Here is a 26,975-nt window from a genome sequence, read left to right as displayed (position 1 = left end):
TTTTGGCCTTCGTTTTTCTTGAGCTTTATATGGCCTGTGAGTTGTTTCTGGGGTGTTCAGAGCTTTCTGGGGTTAGCATTCAATTATCAGTGACTGCATATTATGTTTGTTTTTTTGTGACTGGGTTACCTCAATCAGGATGATATTCTCTAGATGCATTCATTTTCTTAAGAATTTCATAAAGTCATTGTTTCTGATAGCTGAGCAGTACTCCATTGTGTAAATATACCACAATTTTTGTATCCATTCATCTACTGAAGGACATCTAGGTTCTTTCCAGCTTCTGGCTATTATAAATAGGGCTGCTATGAACATTGTAGTGCATATTGTATGTTGGAGCATCTCTGGGGTATATGCCTAGAAGTGGAATAACTGGGTCTTCATGTAGGACTATGTCCAATTTTCTGAGGAACTGTCAGACTGATTTCCAGAGTGGTTGTACCAGCTCACAACCCCACCAACAGAGGAGGAATGTTCCTCTTTCTCCGCACCCTCGGCAGCATCTGCAGTCATCTGAGTTTTTGATCTTAGCCATTCTGACTGGTGTGAGGTAGAATCTCAGGATTATTTTGATTTGCATTTCCCTGATGACTAGGGATGTCGAGCACTTCCTTAGATGCTTCTCAGCCATTCTATATTCCTCAATCGGGAAATGTTTGTTTAGCTCTGTACCCCATTTTTTAATAGGATTGTTTGATTTTTTGGTGTCTAACTTCTTGAGTTCTTTGTATACATTGGATATTAGATCTCTATCAGATGTGGGGTTGGTAAAGATCTTTTGCCAATCTGTTGACTGCCATTTTGTTTTCTTGACAGTGTCCGTAGCCTTACAGAAACTTTGCAATCTCATTAAGTCCCATTTGTCAATATTTGACCTTAGAGCATGAGCCATTGGTGTTCTGTTCAAGAAAATTTCCCCTGTGCCTATGTGTTCTAAGGTTTTCCCTACTTTCTCTTCTAATAGTTTCAGTGTACCTGGTTTAATGTGGATATCTTTGATCCACTTGCACTTGAGCAAGGAGATAAGAAAGGGTCTATTTTCATTCTTCTGCATGCTGAGTGCCAGTTGGACCAACACTATTTGTTGAAGAGGCTGTCCTTTTTCCATTGAATGCTTACAGCTCCTCTGTCAAAAATCAGGTGACCATATATGTGAGGGCTCATTTCTGGGTTTTCTATTCTATTCCATTGATCCACATGCCTATCTCTGTACCAGTACCATGCAGTTTTTGACACAGATACCTTGTAATATATTTTGAGGTCAGGGATGATGATTCTCGCAGATGTTTTCTTGTTGTTCAGGATGAATTTTGATATTCTAGGTTTTTTGTTATTCCAGATGAATTTGCACATTGCTCTTTACAACTCTATGAAGAATTGGGTTGGAATTTTGATGGAGATTGCATTGAATCTGTAGATTGCTTTTGGTAAGTTTGATGTTGGCTATTGGTTTGCTGTATATTGCTTTTGTTATGTTTAGGTATGGGCCTTGAATTCCTGTTCTTTCCAAGACTTTTAACATGAAGGAGTGCTTTGTCAAATGCTTTCTCGGCATCTAGTGAGATGACCATGTGGTTTTTTTCTTTGAGTTTGTTTATATGGTGGATTACATTGATGCATTTCAGTGTATTAAACCATGCCTGCATCCCAGGAATGAAGCCTACTTGATCATGGTGAATGATCATTTTGATGTTTTCTTCGATTCAGTTTGGAAGGATTTTGTTGAGTATTTTTTGCATCAGTGTTCATAAGGGAGTGGTCTGAAGTTCTCTTTCCTTGTAGGGCCTTTGTGTGCTTTAGGAATGAGGGTTATGTGGTCTGGAAAAAAGAGTTGGGTAGTGCTCCATCTGAGTCTATTTTGTCGATTAGTTTGAACAGTATTGGTATTAGGTCGTCAATAAATGTCTGCACTGAACCCATCTGGTCCTGGGCTTTTTTTGGTTGGGAGGCTTTTGTTGACTGCTTCTATTTCTTTAGGTGATATGGGATTATTTAGATGGTTTACCTCATCCTGGTTTAACTTTAGTATCTGGTATCTGTCTAGGAATTCATTCATTTCCTCAAGATTTTTCAGTTTTGTTGATTATAGGCTTTTGTAATAGTTGCCAAACTTCTAATGTTGATAAGGATGTGAAAACTGTTCTGATGCAAACTGTTGCCAATGAGAAGAGCAGTCACTGTCCTGGCAAAGGTGACCTGGATGGCTGTTAAATAGGTCAAGACAGACTGGACAGCTAGCAGGGTATGTTTAACACACAGATATCTGGTATCGTTTCAGACAAAGGGGGTGGGAATAAAGCTTGATTTTTTTTTTCTCCTTTAAACAAAACCAAGAATACTTCAGCACTGAGGCTTACAAATAAAAATATGCCAAGAAATTTCATATAATATATATTTCCCATGTATACGTTCCTGAGTGTGTGTATGCATGTGTGTGTGTGTGTATGTGTGTGTATGTGTGTGTATGTATGTGTATGTGTATGTGTGTGTATATGTGTGTATGTGTGTGTATGTGTGTGTGTATGTGTGTGTGTATGTGTGTGTATGTGTGTGTATGTGTGTGTATGTGTGTGTGTATGTGTGTGTATGTGTATGTATGTGTGTGTATGTGTGTGTGCGTGTGTGTGTGTATGTGTGTATGTGTGTGTATGTGTGTGTGCATGTGTGTGTATGTGTGTGTATGTGTGTGTATGTGTGTGTATGTGTGTGTATGTGTGTGTATGTGTGTGTGTGTGTGTGTGTGTGTGCGTGCGCGCGCGTGCACGAACACAAGCTCTCTCTCAAATGTTCCTATTATCACTATGGCGAATACTGTCCCCAATCAGTCTTTAAGATTAGTATTAAAGTGTATGTAGTATTCAGAGAGTGCTCACAAAGAACAATAATGAGCTCAGGGTCCTCTTCTGTTAAACTGTCCAAGACTTCCAAATGCTGCGTGCTGTGGGTGGGTCTCACATCTCAGCATGTGAACTCTTTTCAGTACAATTCCTGTATGTTTTTCTTAACCAATTTTCCATGAAAAACTCTATTGATTAATTCTCTCTCTCTCTCTCTCTCTCTCTCTCTCTCTCTCTCTCTCTCTCTCTCTCTCTCTCTCTGCTTATCTTAGGTCCACAGAATTTTCTGTAGCCTATGGAGAAAGTCCTAGACTTAGGACACTGGATCTGTCCAGTTTAGGAATTAACCAGTTCACTAAGCACATTTTTTTGTTTGTTTGGTTTTTGTTTTTGTTTTGTGATCTCACTCTGGGAGCAGAGGAAGTCCTGAGGAAGTGAAGCCCTCAGTGGAAGCGTGCTGTTGACATGACCATGGAAGGTCCCCAAAGCCATTTACCCAGTTTACCCATGGGAAAATGGCAAAGGCCCCCATGAGGCCCAGAGAAATGCCAGTGCTGCCTCAGTATGGTTGTTGATAGTGTGGGCAGAAAAAGTCCACACGGGAGTTCCGAGGGCTCCAGACACTGGGAATTCAGGTGATAAACAATGATTCAGACTGATCACATGATTACAAAGCTGGGCTCCAGCAGGGCTCCAGGTAGTCAGGCATGGACAGCTAAAGGAGCAGTGACATGGGAGGGGTAAGCACTGGGCTGGCTTGAGCTGCCTGGGTGACTTCAGGGACAGAGCTGGTGGCTGGAGCGATCTCCAGTCCATGCTTTACTTGGCCAGTGCGTTCCTGAAGGACCTGCCAGCAAACCTGGTAATGCTCCCCAGCTCTTCCTTGATTCTAAGGATTTGATTGTACTTGGCCAGGTGCTCAGATCGGCAAGGCACACCAGTCTTGATCTGCCCAGTACAGAGCCCTACCACCAGGTTGGCAATGAAAGTGTCCTCAGTCCCCCCAGATCGAAGGGACACCATGACACCCCAGCCATTGGACTGGGCCAGCTTACATGCATGCAGAGCCTTGGTCACAGAGCCAATCTGGTTCACTTTGAGCAGGAGGCAGTTGCAGGACTTCTTGCCCGCAGCCTTGGCAATCCGCTTAGGGTTGGTCACTGTGAGGCCATCCCCTACCACCTGGATGCCCTCACTAGCTGTGAACTTCTGCCAAGTGTCCCAGTCGTCCTGGTCAAAGTGGTCTTCAATGGATACCACTGGGTCGTTCTGGATGAAGGACTTGTACATGTCAGCCAACTGGTCGGGTGCGATGTACCGGTTGGGGTCATCCGGAGACTTGAAGTCCAGGTCATACTTGCCAGCCCTGTAAAACTCGGAGGCAGTCATATCCATTCCAATGACAACCTGGGCAGTGTAGCCAACCTTTGCAATTGCAGCCTTGGGCTGCTCCAGCGCTTCTTTGTTCTCCAGGGTGTTAGGTGCAAATCCACCCTTATCACCCACATTGGTGGCATCTTTCCCATACTTCTCCTTGATGACATTCTTCAGGTTATGGTAACGCTCTGCTCCAATGAGCATGGCTTCCCGGAAACTGGATGCCCCCACAGGCAGGATCATGAGCTCTTGCATGACCAGCTTGTTGCCAGCGTGAGAACCACCGTTGATCATGTTGAAAGCTGGCACCGGCAGGATGACTTCAGGGTTGCCAGCCAAGTCAGCAATGTGACTGTAAAGGGGCATTGAGTTTTCCACAGCACCAGCTTTGCAGACAGCCGGGAGCACTTCAGAATAGCATTTGCACCAAATTTAAATTTATTCTCGGTGATGTCCATCTCCATCATCAGCTAGTCAATCTTTTCTTGCTCCATAACATTCACTTTCTTGCTAACAAGAGCAGGTGCAGTAGTGTTATTGATGTGCCAACAGCCTTTGAGACACCCTTCCCCATGAAGCAGGTCTTATCACTGTCTCAGAGTTCTAGGGCTTCATAGATGCCAGTGGACACACCACTGGGCACCGCAGCTCGGAAATGACCTTTTGCTGTGTAGAGACCCACTTCAACATTGGGATTCCCATGGAGATCAAAGATCCTTCTGGCAATGATCCTGAGAATACACATGGTGAACTTCTGGCAGTCGGATCACTGCGGAGGAAGGAAAGAGGGTTCTGTAGACACTGAAGAGAGCATTAAGGACAAACATGAGCACAACCCTGTATCCAGAGCAGCACCAAAGGTTTATTTTTAAAGCAACTTCACAAAAATATGACTTACCCCCGAAGTAATCCATTTTAAGTCTAAACTCAATGGTTTCTCGTAAGTTTACCCAACTTTAGCCTCTAGACTGCAGAACACAAGAATGAGAGGGGTGACTGCTTCTCAGTTGGATGCTCCGTGACTACCAAAGTCCAGACCACAGAAGGAAGTTAAACATTACAGAGTACAGATGGCTACTCTAGAGAACTGAGACTGAATTTCTCCAAACCCCAAGTGAGAAAGACATTGTCATGTGGCTACAGCTTCAACGACTTCAAAGAGAGGTACAGCCTGGCTGGATTCCCCAAGTCACATGTGAAGGGCACAGCTACACTGTAGCGCCAAAGTTGAGCAACTGTCATGAGCATGTCACAACTTAACATTTCCTCTCCTCTCCTGGGGACAAAAGTCTCTCTCTAGTAAGAGAAAGCTAAGTCTATTAAGACACGGTTAATGTAAAACTCCTTTAGAACATTTCATTATTGCAATACATACAACCCTATGGAGCAGTTCATTACTACTATGTAGGTTACATAGTGTGTTACTGTAGAGCGTATGCAATTATGTAAGATAGTATGTAATGGTATTGACCACTGCATAATTATACTGTGCTACTTCTGAATTCTTCAAAATTCAGGCTTTTTATTTATACTTATACAAAAATACATTATCCTAGAGTTGAAGAAATATTATACAGTATTTCATCTGGGTTTTTTATTTTATTGTTACTTTAATATTTTTGTATCTATTGCTGGTGTCTTTAGGTCCATTACAAGAGTTTTATTTTGTGGATTTTACCCTAATCTGGCCTCTATTGATGCCATTTCAATGTTTTTAGTATTTTGACATAAAAATACATAAATCATATAAATCATACTCATTTTTCTTTAGCCATTTACATATGTATATACACATATATGTGTACTTATATACATATTTCTATGCTATATTATGTAGAATAAAATTCTACTATATGTCAGTATGTACAGTTTGCTCAACATGATTTTTATGAATGTTACCAGTCATAGTGAAATATCAGGAGCCTGAACAAAAAATGTACAATATTTGCAAAAAGCACATAAAATTGAAGATGGCATATAAGCAAAAATTTGAAGTATATCACATATCTCTTTTATAATGAATACACTTTGAAATTTTTTTGTGTGAGTGCAGCGGAACTTTATTGATGGTATTCAAGAGAGTAGGGAGGGCTTCCTAGGCCCCTCCTATTATTATGGGGGTCTGGGATGGAAATTGTGATGGAGATGCTCACTGTTGGGGGCTGAGTTGGGATGGGACTCCTCAGCAACTGAGGGCCTCTCTCTTGCTCTCAGTGTCCTTGCTGGGGGGTGGGGGTGGTCCAGGGTTTCTTACTCCTTGGAGGCCATGTAGGCCATGAGGTCCACCACCCTGATGCTGTAGCTGTATTCATTGTCATACCAAGAAATGAGCTTAACAAAGTTGTCATTGAGCGCAATGCCAGCTCCAGCATCAGAGGTGGAAGAGTGGCTGTTGCTGTGAAGTCACAGGAGACAACCTGGTCCTCAGTGTAGCCCAGGATGCCCTTTAGTGGGTCCTCATCTGCCTGCTTCACCACCTTCTTGATGTCTTCATACTTGGCAACTTCTCCAGGCAGCATGCCAGATCCACAACAGGGGTAGGAACACCGAAGGCCATGCCAGTGAGCTTCCCATTCAGCTCTGGGATGACCTTGCCCTCAGCCTTGGCAGCACCAGTGGATGCAGGGATGATGTTCTGGGCTCTCCCACAGCCATCATGCCACAGCTTTCCAGAGGGGCCATCCATAGTCTTTTGAGTGGCAGTGATGGCATGAACTGCGGTCATGAGCCCTTCCACGATGCCAAAGCTGTCATGGATGGCCTTAGCCAGGGGGGCTAAGCAGTTGGTGGTGCAGGATGCATTGCTGACAATCTTGAGTGAATTGTCATATTTCTCATGGTTCACACCCATCACAAACATGGGGGCATCAGTCGAAGGGAGGAGGAGATGGATCCACCCCTTTTGGCTTCACCCTTCAAGTGGGTCCCAGCCTTCTCCATGGTGGTGAAGACACCAGTAGACTCCACCACATACTCAGCACCAGCATCACCCCATTTGATATTAGCGGGATCTCACTCCTGGAAGATAGTGATGGGCTTCCCATTGATGACAAGCTTCCCATTCTCAGCCTTGGCTGTGCCATTGAATTTGCCATGGGTAGAGTCCTACTGAAACATGTGGACCATGTAGTTGGGGTCAATGAAGGGGTCGTTGATGGCAACAATCTCTACTTTGCCAGATCCTGAGCAGGAGGCAACCCTGGTAACCAGGCGCCCAATATGGCCAAATCCATTCACACCAACCTTCACCATCTTATCTAAGGGACGAGGCTGGTACTTCATGGGATGCAGCTGTCTGTGGTACAGGGAGGAGCAGAGAGCTGAAATATTTTAATAGATTAAAAATATTTAAATTAGGGCTGGAAAGATGATGACTCAGCAGTTAAGAGCACTGATTGCTCTTCCAAAGGTCCTGAGTTCAATTCCCCACAACCACACGGTAGTTCACAACCATCTGTAAAGGGATCCAATGCCTCCCTGCTACTGGTGTGTCAGACAAGACACACTAGCTACAGTGTACTCATATAAATGAAATAAATAAATCTTTAAAATATATTTAATTTATTTTCACCTGCTTTTCTGGTTTTTTTTTTTTTCTTCAGAATGTGTCTACTGGATGATTTGAATCACACATACGGCTTAAGATTCTTTTGACAATAGTAATCTAATGCCGTAAATGTATTTCTGATTTTTCTATTCAGTTGATCACTTTTTGATAATTGTATCAAGTTGATAGGTGTATTTTTTTATCACTTTAAGAATTTAAGTTTCATGTGAGAGTATATGCCTTTGATCTTAGCTCTTAGATCCTAGCTTTTTGAGGCCAGCCTGCTCTACATAGCAAAAACCTATCTTTAAAAAAATCAATCAGACATTGGCATCTTTGCTAAGGGTCACATTGAAGTAACGCTGCTCCGGGTCACTCTTTAGGAGTCAGGATGGCTAAGAACACCAAGACTAAAATCAAGAACTACAAAACTGCTCCCTTTGATGGCTGCTTCCCAAACCAGAACCAGACCAGGAACTGCTGGCAGAACTGCCTGGACTTCCACCGTTGTGAGAATGCAATGACTGCGAAGCGGGGTGACGTCTCCGCGTGTGAGTCTCCACATGTGAGTGGTACTGGCATGTGTGCAAGTCCTTCTGCCCTGTGTCATGGGTCTCAGCCTGGGACGACCGCATAGCAGAAGGCACATTTCCTGGGAAGATCTGACCTGGCTCTGCCTGCCTCTCCTCTGTTCTTTGACTTTTTCCCCGGACAAAAAAGGGGGACCTCAGTATATGATGGTCCCTACCCTGGGACCTTGATTCATGATGCAACTACTAATAAAAAGTCACTGGAAAAGAAAAAAAATCAATCAATAAATAAGCAAATAAATAAAAATTTTAAATATTTGAAATTAATATCAATACAATCACACCTTTAATATCAATTGATTTCTTGTTTCAGATAATTTATATAATCAATTTACAAAATGTTACATAGTATTGTATGGGAACTCAATTTCATAGTAAATTAAACCTGCTTTTTTTTCTTTTTGTTGGTTGATCTTGTTAACATTTTTATACACATATACAATATATTCCATTTATCCTCTTCCCTACACTGCCTCTTATCCCCCACCAAACACTAGACATATGTAGTCTCCTAAATTTAGGCTTTCCAAATGGTCTGATTTCTGCTTTATTTACTATATATTACTATATATATTCCTTTCCCATCTACATTTCATGATATCTTAATAACAAACCCATTCTGTCATTAGCATTATATCATTGTTTTGGTGGGAGACATTGACATTCTTTACTAGCTTGTCATCGGTTCAAGAAATACCTTGAGCCCCTCCCCCCTCTTTTGTGTGTATGTGTGTGTGTGTGTGTGTGTGTGTGTGTGTGTGTGTGTGTATGTGTGTGTCTGTCTGTCTGTCTGCCTGCCTGCCTGCCTGTCTGCCTGCCTGCCTCTATCTCTGGCCAGCTCCATCCCCTACACAATTGTTTTAGTCTAGGTTAGCCTTGAACTCAAGGCAATCCACCAGCCTCTGCATATTCTGTCTCCCCCCGTGGATTCTGTGACTCTTACACCCCCTTGACAATTTCTGAATTATGGCTAACATTGCTGTGACCCTTTTCTAGCTTCTAGATGTAGATACAATAAATTCGATTGAAGTTTTTGTTTCTTAAAGATATATTTATTTATATATATAAGCAGTCTGTTTGCATGTGTACCTGCCTGACAGAAGAAAAGGGCATCGGAGCCCACTACAGATGGTTGTGAGCCTCCATGGGGTTGCTGGGAATTGAACTTAGGACCTCTGGAGAAGCAGTCAGTGCTCTTAACTACCGAGCCATGTCTTCAACCTGATAAAAAAGATTTTAAATTTCATTCATTTTTGTGTTTGTTTGTAGTTTTTCTTCTTGAGAACACTGTGATGGAATGTCCAGATGGTGTAGAAGTAGCTATATATGTGTGTGTTGCTAACTTCTTATGATTGAGTCCCCTGATACTAACATTCCATTTCAGGGAGAATCCTGATTGTTTCTCTGCTGGATGGATTCCTCCTGTTTTGTTTTTGCTTGTAAAGTGTTACTCGGGTTTTGTAGTTTTATGATGAAGTTGGGGCTCAAAAAATTCATACTGTTTTGAAGAAGGCGTGCTGTACTTTAAGACTTTATCTTAGAGCAATTTAAGCAGTGTAAAATGGTTTATTTTTTAAATGCTTTGAAAAAACTCACCACTAATGTACTGGGATAATAGCACCTAGCTCACTCAATTATTTTCTGTTCACAACTATGTGTTTCTTTATTACATGCCTGTGCAAAATCAGGAAACCATGACTAGTAAATCAATTAGTCAGACACTTGCAGCTCAGAATAATGGCTTTTTTGTTGGTTTCTTTGTTTGCAGGCTAGGGATTGAACCCAGGGCAAGCCCTTTACCTCTGAGCTGATTCCCAGCCTTGAATGGTGTTTCTTAAAATTTAATAAAAATCAATTAAATCATTTACTGATCACATTAACTTGGTTTTTTTATTGGTTAATAGTTTGCCAGTTTTGCCCATTTTGTCAGAGTGCATGCTACTTTTGTGTTGGATTTCTTTCTAAGATTGTATTTTTATTTTCTTACTGTGTTTTGGCTCATTACTTCCATCCTATGAATTTTAGGTACAGAATTAATTCGTGACATTTCTAATTTCATTTCCTGAGTAGTATGTACTTGGAGAGAGAAATTTACTTGCAGAATCTCCTGGTATTTATTTGTTATTACTCTAGCTTCCTTCTAAGAGGACTACTATAGAACACTGGCTTTCATTTTTGTGAGCCTGTCTGAAGAACTCCATTCTCTTTAATTATAAGTGTATTGCTACATTGTAATGCAAGAATACGATTTCACAGATTTCATGCTCTTGTTTCTTGCATTCAGCAGAAGGGCATTTTTCTATCTCTATATACGATTAATTTGTGTAACTAGAAAGAATTTTTAAATCCTTTGTTCCGAGTATAGTTTCCACACATTGTCTAGTCTTCTGCTTTACTTCTTTTATGCCCTGTTCAGCCATGGACTTCCTCTCCTATTTGTCTGAAGATTCTGCCATTCGCCTCAGTACTTTCATATGCAGTCAGATTTCTGAGGGTCCTCTGCTGCTCCCGTGTGTGCTTGCACAGAGGATGCTCCCAGGATGTTATGACCCACCCAGAGGTTCCTATTCTCAGAATCCGGCTTCATTCTTGGCTGATCATCTGATGTTAGTGTCTTACGATTCTTAGTCACTTGCAGTTTGCAGAGAACCCTGCTTACGTAGCCAGCCCTGTGCACTCAATGGCCTTGCTGGAGTTACATTTTGTCATAATCTGATTGGAGATGATTTGTTGGATTTCCTAGATAAGTCATTGCATCATCTAAATGAAATACCTTTCTAGCAGGCAGCTTTGAGGAAGTCCTCTGGTTAGCCTTCTCCCCAACCAGGGTGAAATTATTGCACACAGGCTTTGTCTCCTTCACTTAATGTCAAATGTTCCTTTATTGCTTCCAGAGGAGCCTGAGGTCAGGTGTCCAACAGACGGAACTAGGACTTTAATCTGGAGAGCTGGAGTAAAAGGAAGCTCTGTTTTTAATCTTTTTCTCCTACAGTCCTTCTGCCATAACTACATCCCACCACCATTTTGGAGACTCACAATTCTCCAAAATACAGCCCTTCTCTGGAGGAGCCAAGGAGGTAGCTGAATCTTCTCTGTACAGTCCAGAGACTAGAGATGTCTTTGGTGGATCGGGGTAGGGTTTAAGCCCCTCGGGAGTGTACTAAAGATCTCAGTCTGTGTCAGGACATGCTTGTCATCCTATCTTCTTAATTCTCCTCTCTGTAAAGTGGAGAAAAGAGCAGTAACTGCCTGTGTGCATTTCTGTGTGAGCTAAGAGAGGTAACTCCAAGAAGCCTTTGAAAGAAGCCAGATGCCTGAGACAAACTCACTGCTTCCTCACCGAGCTGCATGGCTACACCAAGCTGGTGAAGGTCTTTGGATATTCAGAAGTGTCTCTTTATACTGTGGTCCCAGGAAGGGAAATGGGCAAAGGACTGGAAGATGGACATTCTCCAAACCTCAGTGCTCTAGTTAAGGAAATAGCTAACCAGGTGACTGGCTTGGGTCCCTCTGTTCTGGAAATGGTGGTGCTGTCTACACCTACCCATTCTATTGGGCTGTACCTCTTTGGATGGCAACCTGACTCCCTGCCCCGCCTTTGATATTGAACAGGAGCAATGTAAATAAAGTCTGCTCAAGAAGACTTGTGTAGTTCCAGTCGTGCCTCAGCCGCTTATCTGCAAAATGGGAACAAATGCGTGCATTATGTCTTGCTAAGCTGTTGTTCTTTCTGTCACTCACAAAGGAGGGGGGTCAGCTAAGAGGCTTTGCCATTGCTTGTCATTCTAACTCCCATAGCTTCATCCTTCTATCTGTCCCCAGATAACTTGTTTTTCAGTTTGGCTGCTGCCAAAGGCTGAAGCAACAAAGGAATATCCTGGAAACCAGGTCTCTATGCCATATGTCCATAACATCCAAATGTCAAAGCAGGCTATCATAAGATTTCGGTGAACTTTCCTTGTAAGACCTGTGTGACAACCTGGATGTGAGCTATTCCCCAATGCTCCACTCATCCTAGGATTCTCCTATGTCCTACCTGAGGCTCGGAATCAGCCAGACTAGGCAGGAGAACCAATAATACAGCTTTTGGTCCTCTCTGCTGTTCTGTCTTTCCAGAGGTTAGACCACTGAGTTCGCTGCACAAGAAAAGTCCTAGTTCTAATATGTTCTTTCATTTTGATCCTGGGATTCCTAACCTGTGGTCCCATTATAGCTACCTGCTTTTTAGGACTGATGAATGGGTTTCTCTAAGACCCTTTCTGCTTGCTTAGCAGGCCCCCATCTGTTTCTCTCAGGGTTCTTTCTCTTTGGAATCATCAGCTTAGGCTTAGAAAACTAAAGCAGTTTTTTTTTTTTTTTTTTAGGGATTCTTGTTCTGTTTGCTTGCTTCTTTTTTTAAATTCACTTTACACCCTGATCACCCCACCCTCATCCCTCCTCTCCTTCCAGTTCCACCCTCACAGATCCTTCCCCCATTACCTCTTCCCCCTCTCCCCTCCTTGGGTACTGCCCTACCCTCGGACATTCAGCCATGGTAGGCCTAAGTGCACCCTCCCCCACTGAGGCACAACCAGGCAGTCCAGTTAGGGGGAGGAGATTTAATAGCAGGCAACAGAGTTGGAGACAACCTCCACTCCAGTTGTTAGGGGACCCACATGAAGATCAAGTAGCTCATCTGCTACAAATGTGGAGGTGGCCTAGGTCCAGCCCCTGCATGCTCTTTGGTTGGTGGTTCAATCTTTGTGATTCCCCGTGAGCCCAGGTTAGTTGACCCTGTAGTAGAAGACTAAATAGGTTTTATAGCTGAATACAGATGGACAATTGAATGTGCAAATAGTCTCCAAGCCAATAGGTCAAGGAGGAATCCATTGTTGACAGACATCAATGGGACACAATGCATATTCAAAGTCCATGATAGAATAAGTATTCTGGATATTAAAAATGGAAGTAAGAAGGTTACAAGATATAGCACCTAAAAGTAACCTTTAGTGAAACAGTGAGAAGAAGGGATGTATGTCACATGTAGACCTCACATGTAGACAGAGCTGAGATTTCCTGTGTGTGTGCCAGAAATGGTGTGTAGATTATTGGGGAAAATTTATTTATGCATTTACATTGCAACTTTTAAAATCAGTGTTCATGAAATTCTTGAAGGCTTGTGACTTGCTCTACTATCTACCCTGGGAGCAAGATATAAAGACAAGTTACTATTTTATGTTTTTATTTGAAACATTTTTATTACATTTAGTGTGTGTGTGTGTGTGTGTGTGTGTGTGTGTGTGTGTGTTCCTCTTCCTCTGCCATGTGTGTCCTAGAGACTGAAATCCACTCTTTAGGCTATAAGCACTTTTACCTTCTGACTCACATGACTGGTGCCCAGTCATCATTTTTATCCCCCATGTGACCAAGTTGGAAAATAAAAATCCCTGGGGTTTAAAGGATTTGTTTCATATCACGCAGTGATTGACTGTCAGGGCTGTGATCTACTCTCTCAGACAGAGTGCCTCTGATCTGGGTGAGTCACCCAGCTAGTGTGCTTCCTGCTCACCTAAAGTAGACAGAAGGCTTGACTTCCCCTAAAAAGAGTGCCCACACAAGACAGATAGAAATGTTCACCAATCACCACAGAGAAAAGGGCTTAGGGAAGGAAGACCTTTGAACTGAGCTCCGTGTTTAAAAGTGAAACAGAGATGTAATGAAGACAACAGGGATCTTTTTCGTGGCTGACGTATCAGTGCACACTAATAAGATATTTGGAGAGAGATGGATGTGTAAAGAATGCAAAGCTAGCTCAGTGTGTGCTTTGTGGAAGCAAGAAGGCTGTTTGATCCTAGAGTATATGGAAGAGAAAACACTTTATTCTGGATGCAATGTGAGTGCAAACCCTAAAGTACAATAGCAGACCATGCTTTGATTGCATCATACCATACTCCTAATTGTTCCTAATTATCACAAACACAGCAAGCACATCAAAGATGTCACCTTATCAGGAAAAAGGAATTTATAATTGACCAAGTAACCTGGATCTCTGCTCAATGGTAAAGAAAGGAAACCTAAATTACAAAGCAGGCGAAAAGGGCCAGTGAAGTGAAATGTTGCAACTCAGATTCTAGAAATACAAAGTGACAAAGGTATTTGGTTTCAAGACACCAAAATTCCACAGGAAAGAAATGTGCATCTGGAAGAAGGCTACAATGTTTCATTGTAACAGACTAAATAATAAATCCATTAAAATAGACTAAGAAGAACTGGGGATTGGGGGTGCGGGGGTGTGAGTGAGGGAACTTCTGTTGCTGGTAAAACACTTAATTTGACTTCAATTATAAATAAAAAAAAAAAAAAAAAACAAAAACCCAGTGATTGAACACTGAGAATCAGCAGGTCAACCAAAGTCTTTCATTATGACCTTTTGCCTTGGGGCTGGAAACCGCCCCTACCATCCTGGCAGATAATTGCCTTCCCAATTCTGGAGGTTCTCTTGAAAAGGAAATTCCAAATCTCCATCGGTAATCCATTCCAGTGCCTGATGGAAGAGCAAGGAAGACTTCCCTTTATTCCCAATCTAGTTCAGGGTCCATGATTCCTGTGATAACAAGATCTTCAGAGATCATCTGGCCGTATCTCCCTGTAGCACCTTAACACCACTTAAATAGCATAAGGACCATTTGTGCAAGACTCTAATGGAGACAGAAACTAAGAAGGACAGTAGCCTGTGCTGACTTCTCCACTGTGACCTTCTGACCTCACATGGTAAGTGAATTCCATCACTTCCTTTAAGGCTAGGCTCACACAAGCTTGACTTCCTTTCTGTGGTCCTCTGGTGTTTCTGTCTTGACTGACACCAAACCAGATTATAAAACCATAACCCGTGATTCCCAGGCTTGTCATTTTTTCAAGGTCCTCTACTTTCTTCCCTATGCCCCTCTCTAAGTCCCATAGAGGGAAGAGCTTGTGAGCCTTTCCCCACCTACTGCCTTTGTGTGACAGCATTAACTCAACATTTGTTCCTCACTGGTGTTCCAGGTACCTTTTTTGTCACTGATAAGGTGACGTTTGGCTCTTTTTTTTTTTTTTTTTTTTTTTTTTTTTTGCTAATGTCGAGGGAAGCTTCCTTTTGCCAGCTACTTTGGCTGGTTTCACAATAGAGTTCTGGAGATTTCAACCTTTCTTGTGTGGTGTGTTGTTTGTGGTTGGAATCTCTGACTAATTATGGAGTTGAGAACTTTACCAAGCTGAAGGGGTGATGTGTTTGGTCTGGTGGGGTATCCTACCTCTCACAGATAGGCTTGGGGTTTTAATACCCTATAGTGAGGTCTAGACTGCTCCATTAACTCATTTCTAATGGAATTGTTCATTTATACACAATGGACAATAGATATATTTCTACTTCAAACTAGTGACCTTCCTTCATAGAATCAAATAGTCACTTTCACAAAGTACAGATGGTAGCTACCTGGAGTTTATTTGCATGGGGTAATAATGAAAAAAAAAAAGAAATAGAAAGAAGTATAAAGTATAGAGTTTATAGAAACTCAAAATATCCAAGGAAGAGGACTTAGGAAACAAGAAAGGAATTTGTGAGTATTGAGGAACAAAGGTAGTTTTATTAATTAAAATCTCCAAAGTTATTAACAATCTATGGTATTCAAACCCTTGGTTGGGGGAGTGATGGTAAATCCTATGTAATGTTAAAGGGTGACTAACTTTGCATGGAGAAAAAACTTTAAGTGGAGCTAACTCGTGTGAGCAAAGATTCATAAATAAATGAATAAAATATAGTTTAATGAGAGCCATTGTGGAAGCGTGTATTTAGTGCTTCAAGGACCTTGAGACAGTAATGAATTATTAAAATATATTATAGAAGGAATAAACATTTATGTTTCTTGCAGGATACCTCCTACTTCTAATGGTGTGAGAGAAAAAAATCAACACCTAGCAGACACCACAGGCGGAAGGTGAGGATGTCTGGCTTCCTCACAGAGATAGTGTGAAATTGTTGGCTACACTCAAGCAGAAAATTATACCAGAAAGAAACCCAAGACCTAGCTTATAATTGTTCTTGTGTATATCCATAAAAAAGGAGGTCTTCTTGAAGCAAGACCATTGGAGAGAGTTTCAGTTTGAACAGGAATCTCACCCCACGGCCCCCAGGATCCTTCTGTTGGAACTGGATATAGCTTAGCACTGGAAGGGAACTGTGGCAGGCAGGGTTAGGGGGCACGTGCAGAATTCTGTGTGAGTGTGCTGATACAGTAAATAGTCCATCCTGGTGGGAATGGGCTTGAGAAACATTTTTAGGTTCATTTGCAGCGCCTCAGTGGTTAAGCAGAGCAACAGACACAGGAGGTAGCTTTGGACTTTTTCAGTGCTACCACGTGTGTGAGCACTCCTGAGTGACATATGGAGTGTGGAAAAACCGATCTATGGAGTTCAGATGTAATACGTTTAATCTGGTGTGTCAGCCCAGAACCTTGGCAGGCCCAGGGAACATGTCAACAATAGAGGGGTTACCATCAAATGTTCTAGAAAAAGTCTACACAAAAAAAAAAAAAATGAAAACCAGCACTCAGTGTGTCAACCAGGATCTCTATGAAGGTCGTTCCAGTGGAAAAGGCAGAAAGCAGACAGAACAGCCTGGATGTGGAGAAAAGATGAGAATCACAGAACAGAAAGGCTTCATGTGAGGGGAAGGAGAGGGAGACGAGAGGAAGACGGTTAAGGGAATTATTATATTGTATTAATTAATTAATTAAACTACTATGTATTAATGTGTGGAAGGAACGCAGCACATGGCAAGAAAAACAGACTGAACAAAAAGGAGAGAGAGCAAGGACCTGCCCCATGTCAGTGATAGAGGGAGAGCCCCCGTACTCTAGGTAACTTTGGTCTCTTCAACTCGAGTTCATTTGCTCTGGCATCTCATGGGCTGTCACCTCTCACCAGCTCGAGCTGCCTAGGAGTGCAGTGGGGATGAGGGTGACCTCTAGTCCTCATGGAATGTCCTTGTATTCATAGTGTCACGGGGGGGGGGGGGGGGGGGCTAGGGTTAGCAAATCCGCCTTAACAGCTTCAGGGACTTAAACCACAGGGAGTGATTTCAAGTCCCTTAGTGCTTCAGTGTCCAACCTTAGGGTGCTTCTGAGGAAGGCATCTCCTCCCTGCCTGGCTTCTGGGTTTCTTGAACTTTTTCCTGACTACTTTTAAATCCCCAATTTTTATGCCACCCACGTATATAAGTATTTAAAATAGGAATACAGATGCAACATTTGATGACAATAAATGATAAACTCATTTAAAAATAATTCTTTGGATACATATAATTTTACTATTTATCAAAGACAAAAGCTGTGGTAGTTAGAATTTCTACTCCTATGAAGAGATACCATGATCAAGGCAACTCTTAGAAAGAACATTTAATTGGGGCTGGCTTACAGGTTCAGAGGTTTGGTCCAGTTCATTATCATCAAGGCAGAAAGCATGGCAGACATGGTATTTGAGGAACTGAAAGTTCTACATTTTATTCCAAAAGGAACCAGGAGAAGACTGGCTCCCACATGGCTAGGACAATGGTCTTAAAGCCCATACCCACAGTGACACACCTCCTCCAACAAGGCTACACCTCAAAATAGTGCCATTCCCTGAGCCAAGCATGTGTAAACCATCACAAAGGTGAGTTTTATTCTAATGCTATGGGTGCACCACATGTATTTATTTTTACCAAAAGATTGAAAGCTTGGCTGGATATTAGCAGGATGAAGAGCATCTTCAATGTTTTTCAGCTTGGTGGAAATTGTGATTTTGTGATTGTCAGTGCAAAAGATGCTGCTTTGTATAATTATGTAGCCCAAAATGGCATAAGCCTGTATAGGGCCATTTCAAAAGTCGCTGGAAATAATCTTACTTCCAAGTCAGAATTTATTTAACAATTAAAAAATAAAGCTCAAATCAAGAAGTTAAGTGGTGATCTTAAAGACGAATCATTCTGACCCAACGTGATCCAGTACATTAATTGATATTTACAGGCTGAGAACTGATGGTGGGGAAATATTAGAAGCCGTTGTTTTCTGTAATTAAACCAGCATTTATCTAAGAGCAGAAACTTTGTGTCTGCCACAAGAGCGCTGCAGCTCCTGACACAAAGTGGTGCTGGTATGAGCCTTGGGGCTCCTGGCAGCAGCCTTGGTACTGCACAGCATGTTTCATGAGCTCAGAGGACACTTTCAGATCCAAGAGAGGTGAGGTCGTGTGATATGATGTGGTGTGTTCTGCCAGACACCACACGTTCATTATGTATTTGAACTTGAATTAATTTTTGAACACATGTTCTGAACTCAATTTTTTTGTGTCCCCTACACTCACTTGTGTGACTCCCCCTGCTCCCCATATAGAGTTGCTACTCACCGTCAAAAGAAGTTGGTACCTTGAGCACACTTAGAATACTTTGTTCTTTCCAGTCCTGGGACCCTGTGCACGACAGGCAAGTGCCCACCACTGAGCCATCCTCCCATCCTCTTCTGAAGGCATCTTCTCCTTGTATGTTGCTTCATGATATCAGAGTCAAGGCTGTTTCCAAACATCCTCATTTCTTCATGTTCTCATGTTTGACATTGGTATGGGCCACTCCTTCTGGAAGGCTCCACTTCACCTTGCACTCAAGGGGAGGTGACAAAATTCAAAGATCAATCACATTATAACAGAGGAAGTTGATCACACCTAACACACACAGCTTCTCATTTGAAGCCAACTTTAGACCACCATGGAGGTGAGTGGAATAAGGACAGGCAGAGTGAGGAACAGCCGGTGCAGTTTATTTCTTGAGGCAGTTGACTGCCTGTATAAGAACTCTAGGGCAGCTTCTGAGCTAGAGCTGGGGTGGGGGTGGCGTGGGAATCAGAAGACCAACAGTTTGGAGAACAAAGATCTGTGCCCAGTAGCAAAGGGTAAAATGTTGCCTAAAAGCACCGAGGACCTCACTAGATACAGAAGTCATGTATTTGTCAGATAGCTTGTCTACATGATTTTTTTTCTTTAGCTGAGTGGCAGCTTGGAGTATGCATGGAAAAGGCCATGATTAGATGTACGTAAACACACACACACACACACACACACACACACACACCTGTATAAGAAGGTACTAGCATGCCCCTGAGAATGTTAGGTTAAAAGCCTTGGCCATGAGTCTGGCTGGTGGGCAGGGGAGGGGGACAGATGATGTAAGAATCCTGGTGGATTGAGAATGGGATGGGGTGGAGTAGGTACAGGCCATCAGTGACTGGCAGGTAGGTTTGGGGAGGAAGGGGTGGGACTTGCACTGGTTAGTTTCCATTGTCAACTTGACACAACCTAGACTCATCCCAGGGGAGGAACTTCAGTTGAAGAGGTCCCCTAATCAGATTGGTCTGTGAGCCGTTATCTTGCTATTGATTGATTTAGGAGGGCCCAGCCCACTGTGGCACAGTCCCTAGGTAGGTGGATTTAGGCTGTGTACGAAAGTTAGCAGAGCACGAACTAGAGTGTTTGCCTTCTTGATTTCTGCTAGAAGCTTCTGCCTTGAGTTCCTGTCATGACTTCACCAGTGATGAATCATGTCCTGGAAGTGTAAGAGGAACAATGCCTTTTCTTCTTCAAGTTACTTTTTGCTCATAGCTTTTATTACAGCAACAGAAAAAACTCTAGAACATGATGGCCATGCTTCTGGCTAGACAGAGGGTTTCAGAGATGAGACCTTTCTAAGGCCGAGAGCGTGAGATGGGTGGATGAAGGGAGATGTGTTGGGAGCAACGCACTGCACATTGGCTATTTGGCTGCTCACATCTACGAAATAACTGTGTCCTTAAAAACCATGTTAACAAGATGCAAAGCAAAGCAAATTTAGACAGACTAAAAATGGCTGCTGTTTATCATGCCATTGAAGGCAGAGGAGGAGAAAACAGGCCTTTATGCATCTTGTTGGCTCATGTGTGTCTAAAATGCCAGCACCCAGGAGGATTACCAAGAGTTTGAGACTAGCTTGAGATACCTAGTTAGTTCCAGGTCAGCCTGGGCTCCAAGCGAGGGACCTTGTTTGAAAATAGTAATGAGAACAATAGCAACCACCACATCAAAGTCTTTCTCACTTTGTGGGAACGCTAAGAAAATGAACCGAGTAAATAGCAAGTTTTATATTCTAGGTTTGTGGCTTCTCTGGAAAAATAAAATGGCCCTCTGAAGAAATAAAATGAAATTGTCTGGGTGGGCAGTAAGATTCCTTCCCAGATGGTCTGAGCCGTGAGTGCACTGTTGCCCCACACTGCTGAAGGACAGTTATACTCTTCTGAATGCACATATCTTCCTCAGGGACAGGACAATGCTGGACTGTTTCTGGTGTCAAGGACATATGGAAATCAGATGAATCAGGCAGGACTGTCATTTCTACGCAAAGTACATCACTATTGAAAACTATAAATTCTACCAGTCAATTGAACAAACCCACCCGGATTCTCTCATTACTCGTGCAGGCCACATACATTTGTGTTCGCAATGGCCAATGACTCCTGTAATAAAATAATGACATAAAGGCACTCAAGTGTACGAGAGAGAACTAAAAATGCAATGTGATAAAAACAGGTACTTTTGGGGTGAATTGTATTAGTCTGCAACATTGTTACTTTTGAAAATAGAATAATCATATTGAATCCCCAGTAATTAATAGATTACCTTAAAGTGCTACCTAATTCAATAGCCGCTGAGAAAATTTAATGAATTCACAAAGTGGCTCCTCCTTGACTACAAGGCATTGATGTAATTGCCTGAGTGCGTAGTTTCTTGGCAGCTACCTGGGCTTGTGGAACATAGATCTAAGGAATGTGGTTGATGGTACTCTAGGGCCAAAGGAGACTAAGACTATGGAAATGAAGACTTTTGGCACATAAATGCCCAGAAAGAGAAAGGACATTTACTTATTTCTTGTTGTTATGGCTGATGATGAGATAACCACGGTGTGTTTCGGGGCAGAGTAGATAAAAAGCGAGATGCATGGATTAACTCAGGGAGCAAATGGTCCCTGTGCGGACCAGTGCTTTGATGTAATCCGCTACTTCCGCAAAGCGTTCCATACTTTCTGCTCCACTCGCCTCCCACCGTGAGCTTGTGGGGAGCGGTCAAATCGGCAGGCCTGGAGTTGAACTGCGTTTTCAGAGAAACACAGGAGATACGATGAGACTCGGTTTGGGGAAATAAAAGTCATCAGAATACATTGAGAAGAGAACCACGTGGAGGCCAAGTGCTCAGTGAGTCAGAGAAATCTGGACTTGTAATATTAGAGCCTGTGAAGTGGAAACCAGATCCGAATCCATGACCCACAACGGTGTAAGTGACAGAGAGAAGTCTGTAAACAGCATCAGGGTTATCCGGGGAGACCAAGAGTTTATTATGGACCTGGGCCCCTGAATAGCTCATGTCCTAGGTCTCAAATTAATAATGCAAACAGATGGAAGAGGGTTCGGTGAGGAATGACAACGATGAACAGCTGAGGTGAATGAAGGAAGGCCAGAGAGAGAAAGTTTTGCACTGCCAGAATGCTAGAGTGAGATTATAAGGGTATCTGCTGACTTTAGACAGATTGCTTATCAGAGTTCAGCCATTACTGTACAGATGCCATAAACTGGCGCCAACGCCAAAGAGTTAACCAGAAGGAACATTTTATCAACGGCATTTTATTGCTTTGTTCTGAAAATTATTTGAAAGGAAATGCTACACAGTATTTGTTGAATGACTATATTTTGGCTCCTTTTCTAGCTCTAACTTCTATGAATTTTACAATACCATGAAAACACTTCAGCAAGGATTTTGGCATAATATTTACAATTTCTTGAATACCATTGCTCACAGAACAGGAGGATTGGAAAGCAATCACTTAGTAACTGAAGAAGCACCGGCAGGAAGGAGGAGAAATAATTGCTTACTGTATTGTTTGTGAAGAAGAAAAACTCTTAACAGAGCTTAAGAAACAGGTTGAGAGCCAAGAATTGCATGTCACAGGAACATGCCTCTTCCCATCACCACACCTCCGTACCTAATGGTTGGCTGTTTGTGGTGCAAGTATCTAACACATGTGAGACCAGGAGCTTGTGGGAGACAAGTACTTAGGTCAGGGATGAATCGGAACCTGGCACAGGCCTTGGGCGGCTGCCATCCTTACAGATCTGCCAAGATGCTTTGGGGAACATTTTAATTTAAATGCCAAGTTTATTTCAACGAAATCTCTCTGATACGATCTGTTGGGATTCTAGAATGACATAGACAAGTGTTCATTTTGGAGGGCATTTGTGAGTTAGATGGTAGTTCCATAAATAACACCAACCAACCAACCAACCAAACAAACAAAACAACAACCCATTCTGGGTGTTTGACCCTCAGGGTGCCCCTAGTCAGCTCAGAGCTCTCCAGGAAAGAGGTGAAGCATCTTTGTTGGCTACTTCGTCAGAATTTTTTAGGTAAGGATTAGAGTCTACAGCAAGAGGGGCAGGGTCCTCCAGGTGATTATTGAAAACATCACTATTAGAGAACTTCTACAGGAAGACTTCTGCATTCTGTCCTCTCTCACACACATTCAAACACAATTATGACTATAAACCTAATAAAGCAAATGAAAAGCTGATTTGAAAGTGTTTTCCTTCGAAAGTGTCAGAAGACAAAAAATATTTTGAGGCTAAATGAGGAAAGGAGTTCATATGGAGGGGTGGGACTGAAAAAAGAATTAAAATGTTGTTTATCCATAAGAAAACATTTGTTAATGTGTAGGGCCTATTTGACTTGCCCAGTTGTTTACAAAAACATGCTGGGGGATCAGAAGAATGAAAACACCCTAAGAATAACAGGGAGGGGTTTTGATGCTGCAACTGGGGAAAGGGTGGGCAGGCTTCTGAATGTAAGGCTCATTTCCTAGGGTGCTTCTTGGCAATTTGGTACGATATCATGCTTAATGAGGGCAAGATCTCTTAAGTTCTGTCCCAGGGGACTCTCGGGTACTCTTAGGCCCAGGGAAAGTGCCTTTCCAGAAGAGGAAATACAGTGAGAGAAAAACTGGGAAGCTAGAACCAGGCAAGAGCCTGGACCTCAGGGTGTCTGGGATGGGGAGGTGGGTGGAGCCTCTGGTACCACACGGAGCACAGATCCTGCCACTCTTCAAGGGCTCTGCCATACTACACTCCCTGCACTCCTTGACTTCAGGAGTGGAGGTTTAAGGAACGTATTTGCATATGGGAGCGACGCTCTGATCACCGATTTTTGATCCTGTCTCAAAAGATGGTCCTGATTTGGATGGCACCCGCTAGGGGTTGAACAAGCAAGAATCACTGGTGGCAGGCTTAGAACAGACACAGTTGGAGAGAGACTTCAATGATAAACCTCCGTGGGACAACCCCAGTGGCACCAAGTAAACTCTGCGGTGGTCTTCTGTCTCTCAACGCCTGCCATCCATGCCGTCCCTACCCCAGATCCTGGCAACCAGCCGTCCCATTGGGTTTAGCAGTCCCGGGGCACGCAAAAGGATTGATTTCTGTATGTGAAATGGGTTTGCTCCACCGAGGAAGCTCGGGGGAGGGGGGCAGGGTGGGAAGGAACCGGGCTCCGAGGGAGGGCCTGGGGCTGCACGCGAGGTGCGGCGGTCAAGAGCACCGCCCCAGGACCTGCGGCCTCGCGGGCCCCCTCGGGATGCCTTCAGGTGACTGACGGCGGGCGGTGGCGTGCGCCCTGCCGAGCGGGCCTAGGAGAGCGACCACAACCGCAACGCCCGCGCCCCGAGCCCGGACCGGTCCCCGCGGCCTGTAGGGGGCAGCGCGAAGCTCGGGAGGCGGTGGCCGCGGGTAGGTCGGCGGTGGGCCTGGGGGCCGTCCGAAGCCGCCCTGGGCCTCGGCTGAGCCCTGAGGAGGGACTGACGGGCCTGGGCGGAGCCGAGGGCCCCGGGGACCCCGCGCGACGCGCCTCCGCGAGTCGCCAGCGCCGCGGAGTAGGCGCACGTGTCCCTCGCGCCCCGCCGCGAGCCCGCGCGGGAGCCCGGCCTGAGGGGACGCGGCGCTCGTCGGTGAGCGCGGGGCCTGAGGGGACGCGGCGCGCGGCGGTGGGCGCCGGCGCGCGCGCGTTATTTTTGGCGCCCGCCGCGGCGCGTGTGCCGGGGCGTGTTTTCCTTCCCCAGGTGCCGGCAGCCGGGGCGCCGCCGCCCAAACTGACTCCTCTCTCTCCTCTCTCTCTCCGACCCCGGCAGGACCCCAGAGGTAATCCCGCCTGCACGACGTCCTCCGTGCGGGAGGCGAGCTCGCCGCACCCGCTACATCCCAATCAAAAAGAGAAAGAAAGGGGGAAAAAAAAAGAAAAAGAAAAGAAAAAGCGGAAGAAGCTGCCGAGGCGGCGGCGGCGAGGAGGAGGGGCCGCGCGCGGCGGCCCGAGGCGGCGGCGGGGACGCGGGGACGCGGCTTTGTGCAGACGGGTCGTGGGGCGCCCATGGCGGAGTGTAGCCGGGGCGCCGCAGGCGGGGCCCTACCCACCTCCCCGGGCCCGGCCCTCGGCGCCAAGGGCGCCCTGAAAGCGGGAGCCGGGGAAGGCGGCGGTGGCGGAGGGGGAGGTCGCCTCGGCCACGGGCGGGCGCGCTATGACAGCGGCGGGGTTTCCAATGGAGACTGCAGCCTCGGCGTGTCCGGGGACGAAGCCCGGACCAGCCCCACCAGGGGACCTCGAGGCGTGGCGCTCGCGCGGACCCCTAGCCCGGCCGCCGGTCAGGTCCCCAGGGACAGCAAGCAGGGCAGCCTGCCCCGCCGGAGCAGCATCATCAAGGTAGGTAGGAGACCCGCGCGCGTCCTTGGACTGGCTTTCCCCGCCCCGGGGAAGCGGTGGCGGAAGGAGGCGATGCAAAGTGAGCTCGCTGTGAAGGGGAAGCCAGGGTGCAGGGGTGTTTGGAGTGTTGAAGCAGGGATTGGAAAGCCGGATGGCATTGGGAAAGAAGGGAGAGGTGATCCGGAGTGTGCATGAGAGCTGTGCCCTGACATCCCCTGAGCAACTTGGGGTTATCACCTCTCTCCGTATTTACTTGGAATTAAATGGCCTTGTACCTGCTGGGGTAGGACAGGCTTTTCAGAGGCAGCTTAGCCTGGTGGCACACTCCTTGTAAGGTTTCTATTGTATGTTTAAGGGCAGGAATCGTGTGAAAATATTTTCTTATAACCCCAGGCAATGAACATATATTATTTAATAGATTTCTTATCTACTTTGTAATTGGTTGCCCCTTGTAAGTGATTGTATTTGGAGGATGTAAAATATCTCTCCTTCAATTACTCAGAGAAAGGGAACATAAACACAGATTTCCTCTTTTTTTAGCCTCAAAAGCTCCGAGAGATTACAGTTCCATACCATTTAATTCTTTCCTAGCTGCTATAAGCAGGCCTTCAGATCAGCAAGTTCCTTTGGAACGGTTTTGCTTGTTTTTGTTTTTGTTTTTTTTCATGGTGCTGTTTCGAAAGCCACGAATTGTTTTTGTGAATTGTAAATTTCAAGAGGTGACGTTAAGAGTTTATGGTGGTTTCCTTCAAATATTGCAGTGTAGCTGCAACGTAAAAATATTTCTTGTGACACGAAGTGGAAAAAAGCAAGTTGATAAGCTAAGAAAAGTACAGCCTTGAGCCAAATCAACCCATTTGGCTTACTCAGATATGGAACAAATATGGAACGTTGCTTTTTGAGAAATGAAGGGGTTTTTAGGATAGGGCAGTGCTATCCTGTCTGGTGCTAACCCATCCTTTTTTGTGGCTGACAACCCTTAGGACACAGGTCAGAATGTGCCAACAGCACAGCGTTGGCACTGGTGGTATTTGAAATTCAGAAACATTCAGGTACTGTGGAAGTTTCTCTATGTTGTCATCTGCAGCCATCTAGTGAAATTGACCGTTTCGGTGCTGTGCAAGAGGCCGTTGTGAAACTGCATCTAGCCTTGTCAACTGCTTGCTCAGCTTAAAGATCAAGTATATCGCCTGTCTTTAGAGGCCAAGTGCATGGACCAACTTTTAAACCAAGAAATGTAGTGTCTTTTTAGTTGGCTTTTAGTGATGTATCTTTTCTACAAACCAGTATGTAGTTGTTTCCATGGAAGTTGTTTCCAAGTATATATGATTATTGATCCTGTTTGCAGAGCTACACAATATTTCCATTTTTATTGGTTAAATATTTGTGGTGAATTCACATTGTGATATTAATAAAATTTTATGTGAAAGTTTTAGGGAATATACCGGTTTATGTAATTTTAACAACCTTTTCCCTAAAGGGTTTTTGGTGGCCTGTTTTCACATTTAAAAGGCTAGAATTTGTTACATCCATAGTAGGATTGTAGGGAAGCATACTGGACAGCAACAGTGTTATTCCCTTTGAGAATCCTAGGAGACAAGAAAGAAGTATGACTTGCCTATTTATGATTTGTAAAATTGAGACAGTACCATTTCTGTAGAAGCATGTGGAAAAATGATGAATTTCTCAGAAATCACCAGTTGAGAAATGGTGATTACATCCTGAGATGCCCATTGCTAGGATCATAGTAGGTGCTCAATAAATTACCTTTGGGGCTGAGGAATGATAAGGAAGTATGCATTTTCTCTAAGTTCT

The 26,975-nt window shown here is 44.0% G+C and overlaps 1 protein-coding gene and 3 pseudogenes across 5 annotated transcripts in view; 2 read left to right on the top strand and 2 right to left on the bottom strand.

Annotated features, from left to right (window-relative positions):
• Positions 1–3,656: 3,656 nt before the first annotated feature.
• Positions 3,657–4,959, bottom strand: LOC308421009 (alpha-enolase-like; annotated as a pseudogene). Its single transcript has one exon. The product of its transcript is annotated as an alpha-enolase-like (transcript).
• Positions 4,960–6,464: 1,505 nt separating this feature from the next.
• Positions 6,465–7,466, bottom strand: LOC308421255 (glyceraldehyde-3-phosphate dehydrogenase-like; annotated as a pseudogene). Its single transcript has one exon. The product of its transcript is annotated as a glyceraldehyde-3-phosphate dehydrogenase-like (transcript).
• A 686-nt stretch (positions 7,467–8,152) lies between these two features.
• LOC308421082 (cytochrome c oxidase subunit 6B1-like) lies at positions 8,153–8,455 on the top strand (annotated as a pseudogene). The gene has a single exon. The product of its transcript is annotated as a cytochrome c oxidase subunit 6B1-like (transcript).
• A 15,173-nt stretch (positions 8,456–23,628) lies between these two features.
• Positions 23,629–26,975, top strand: part of PLCL2 (phospholipase C like 2) — a 166,868-nt gene continuing 163,521 nt past the window's right edge. Inside the window, exons 1-2 of one of the 2 annotated variants that reach the window (XM_080916965.1) lie at positions 23,629–23,891; positions 24,595–25,160. In XM_080916965.1, the coding sequence (XP_080773091.1) occupies positions 24,831–25,160 (330 nt within the window). In that variant the 5' untranslated portion in view covers positions 23,629–23,891; positions 24,595–24,830. Of the gene's footprint in view, positions 23,892–24,207; positions 24,415–24,594; positions 25,161–26,975 lie in introns of those variants that run through there. The other variant, XM_080916964.1, reaches the window with a different exon arrangement.

The sequence above is a fragment of the Micromys minutus genome, assembly GCF_963924665.1.
Source record: "Micromys minutus genome assembly, chromosome: 5".
Taxonomy (NCBI): domain Eukaryota; kingdom Metazoa; phylum Chordata; class Mammalia; order Rodentia; family Muridae; genus Micromys; species Micromys minutus.
Note: the sequence above shows the minus strand (reverse complement) of the source record. Positions and strands in the feature narration are given on the sequence as shown.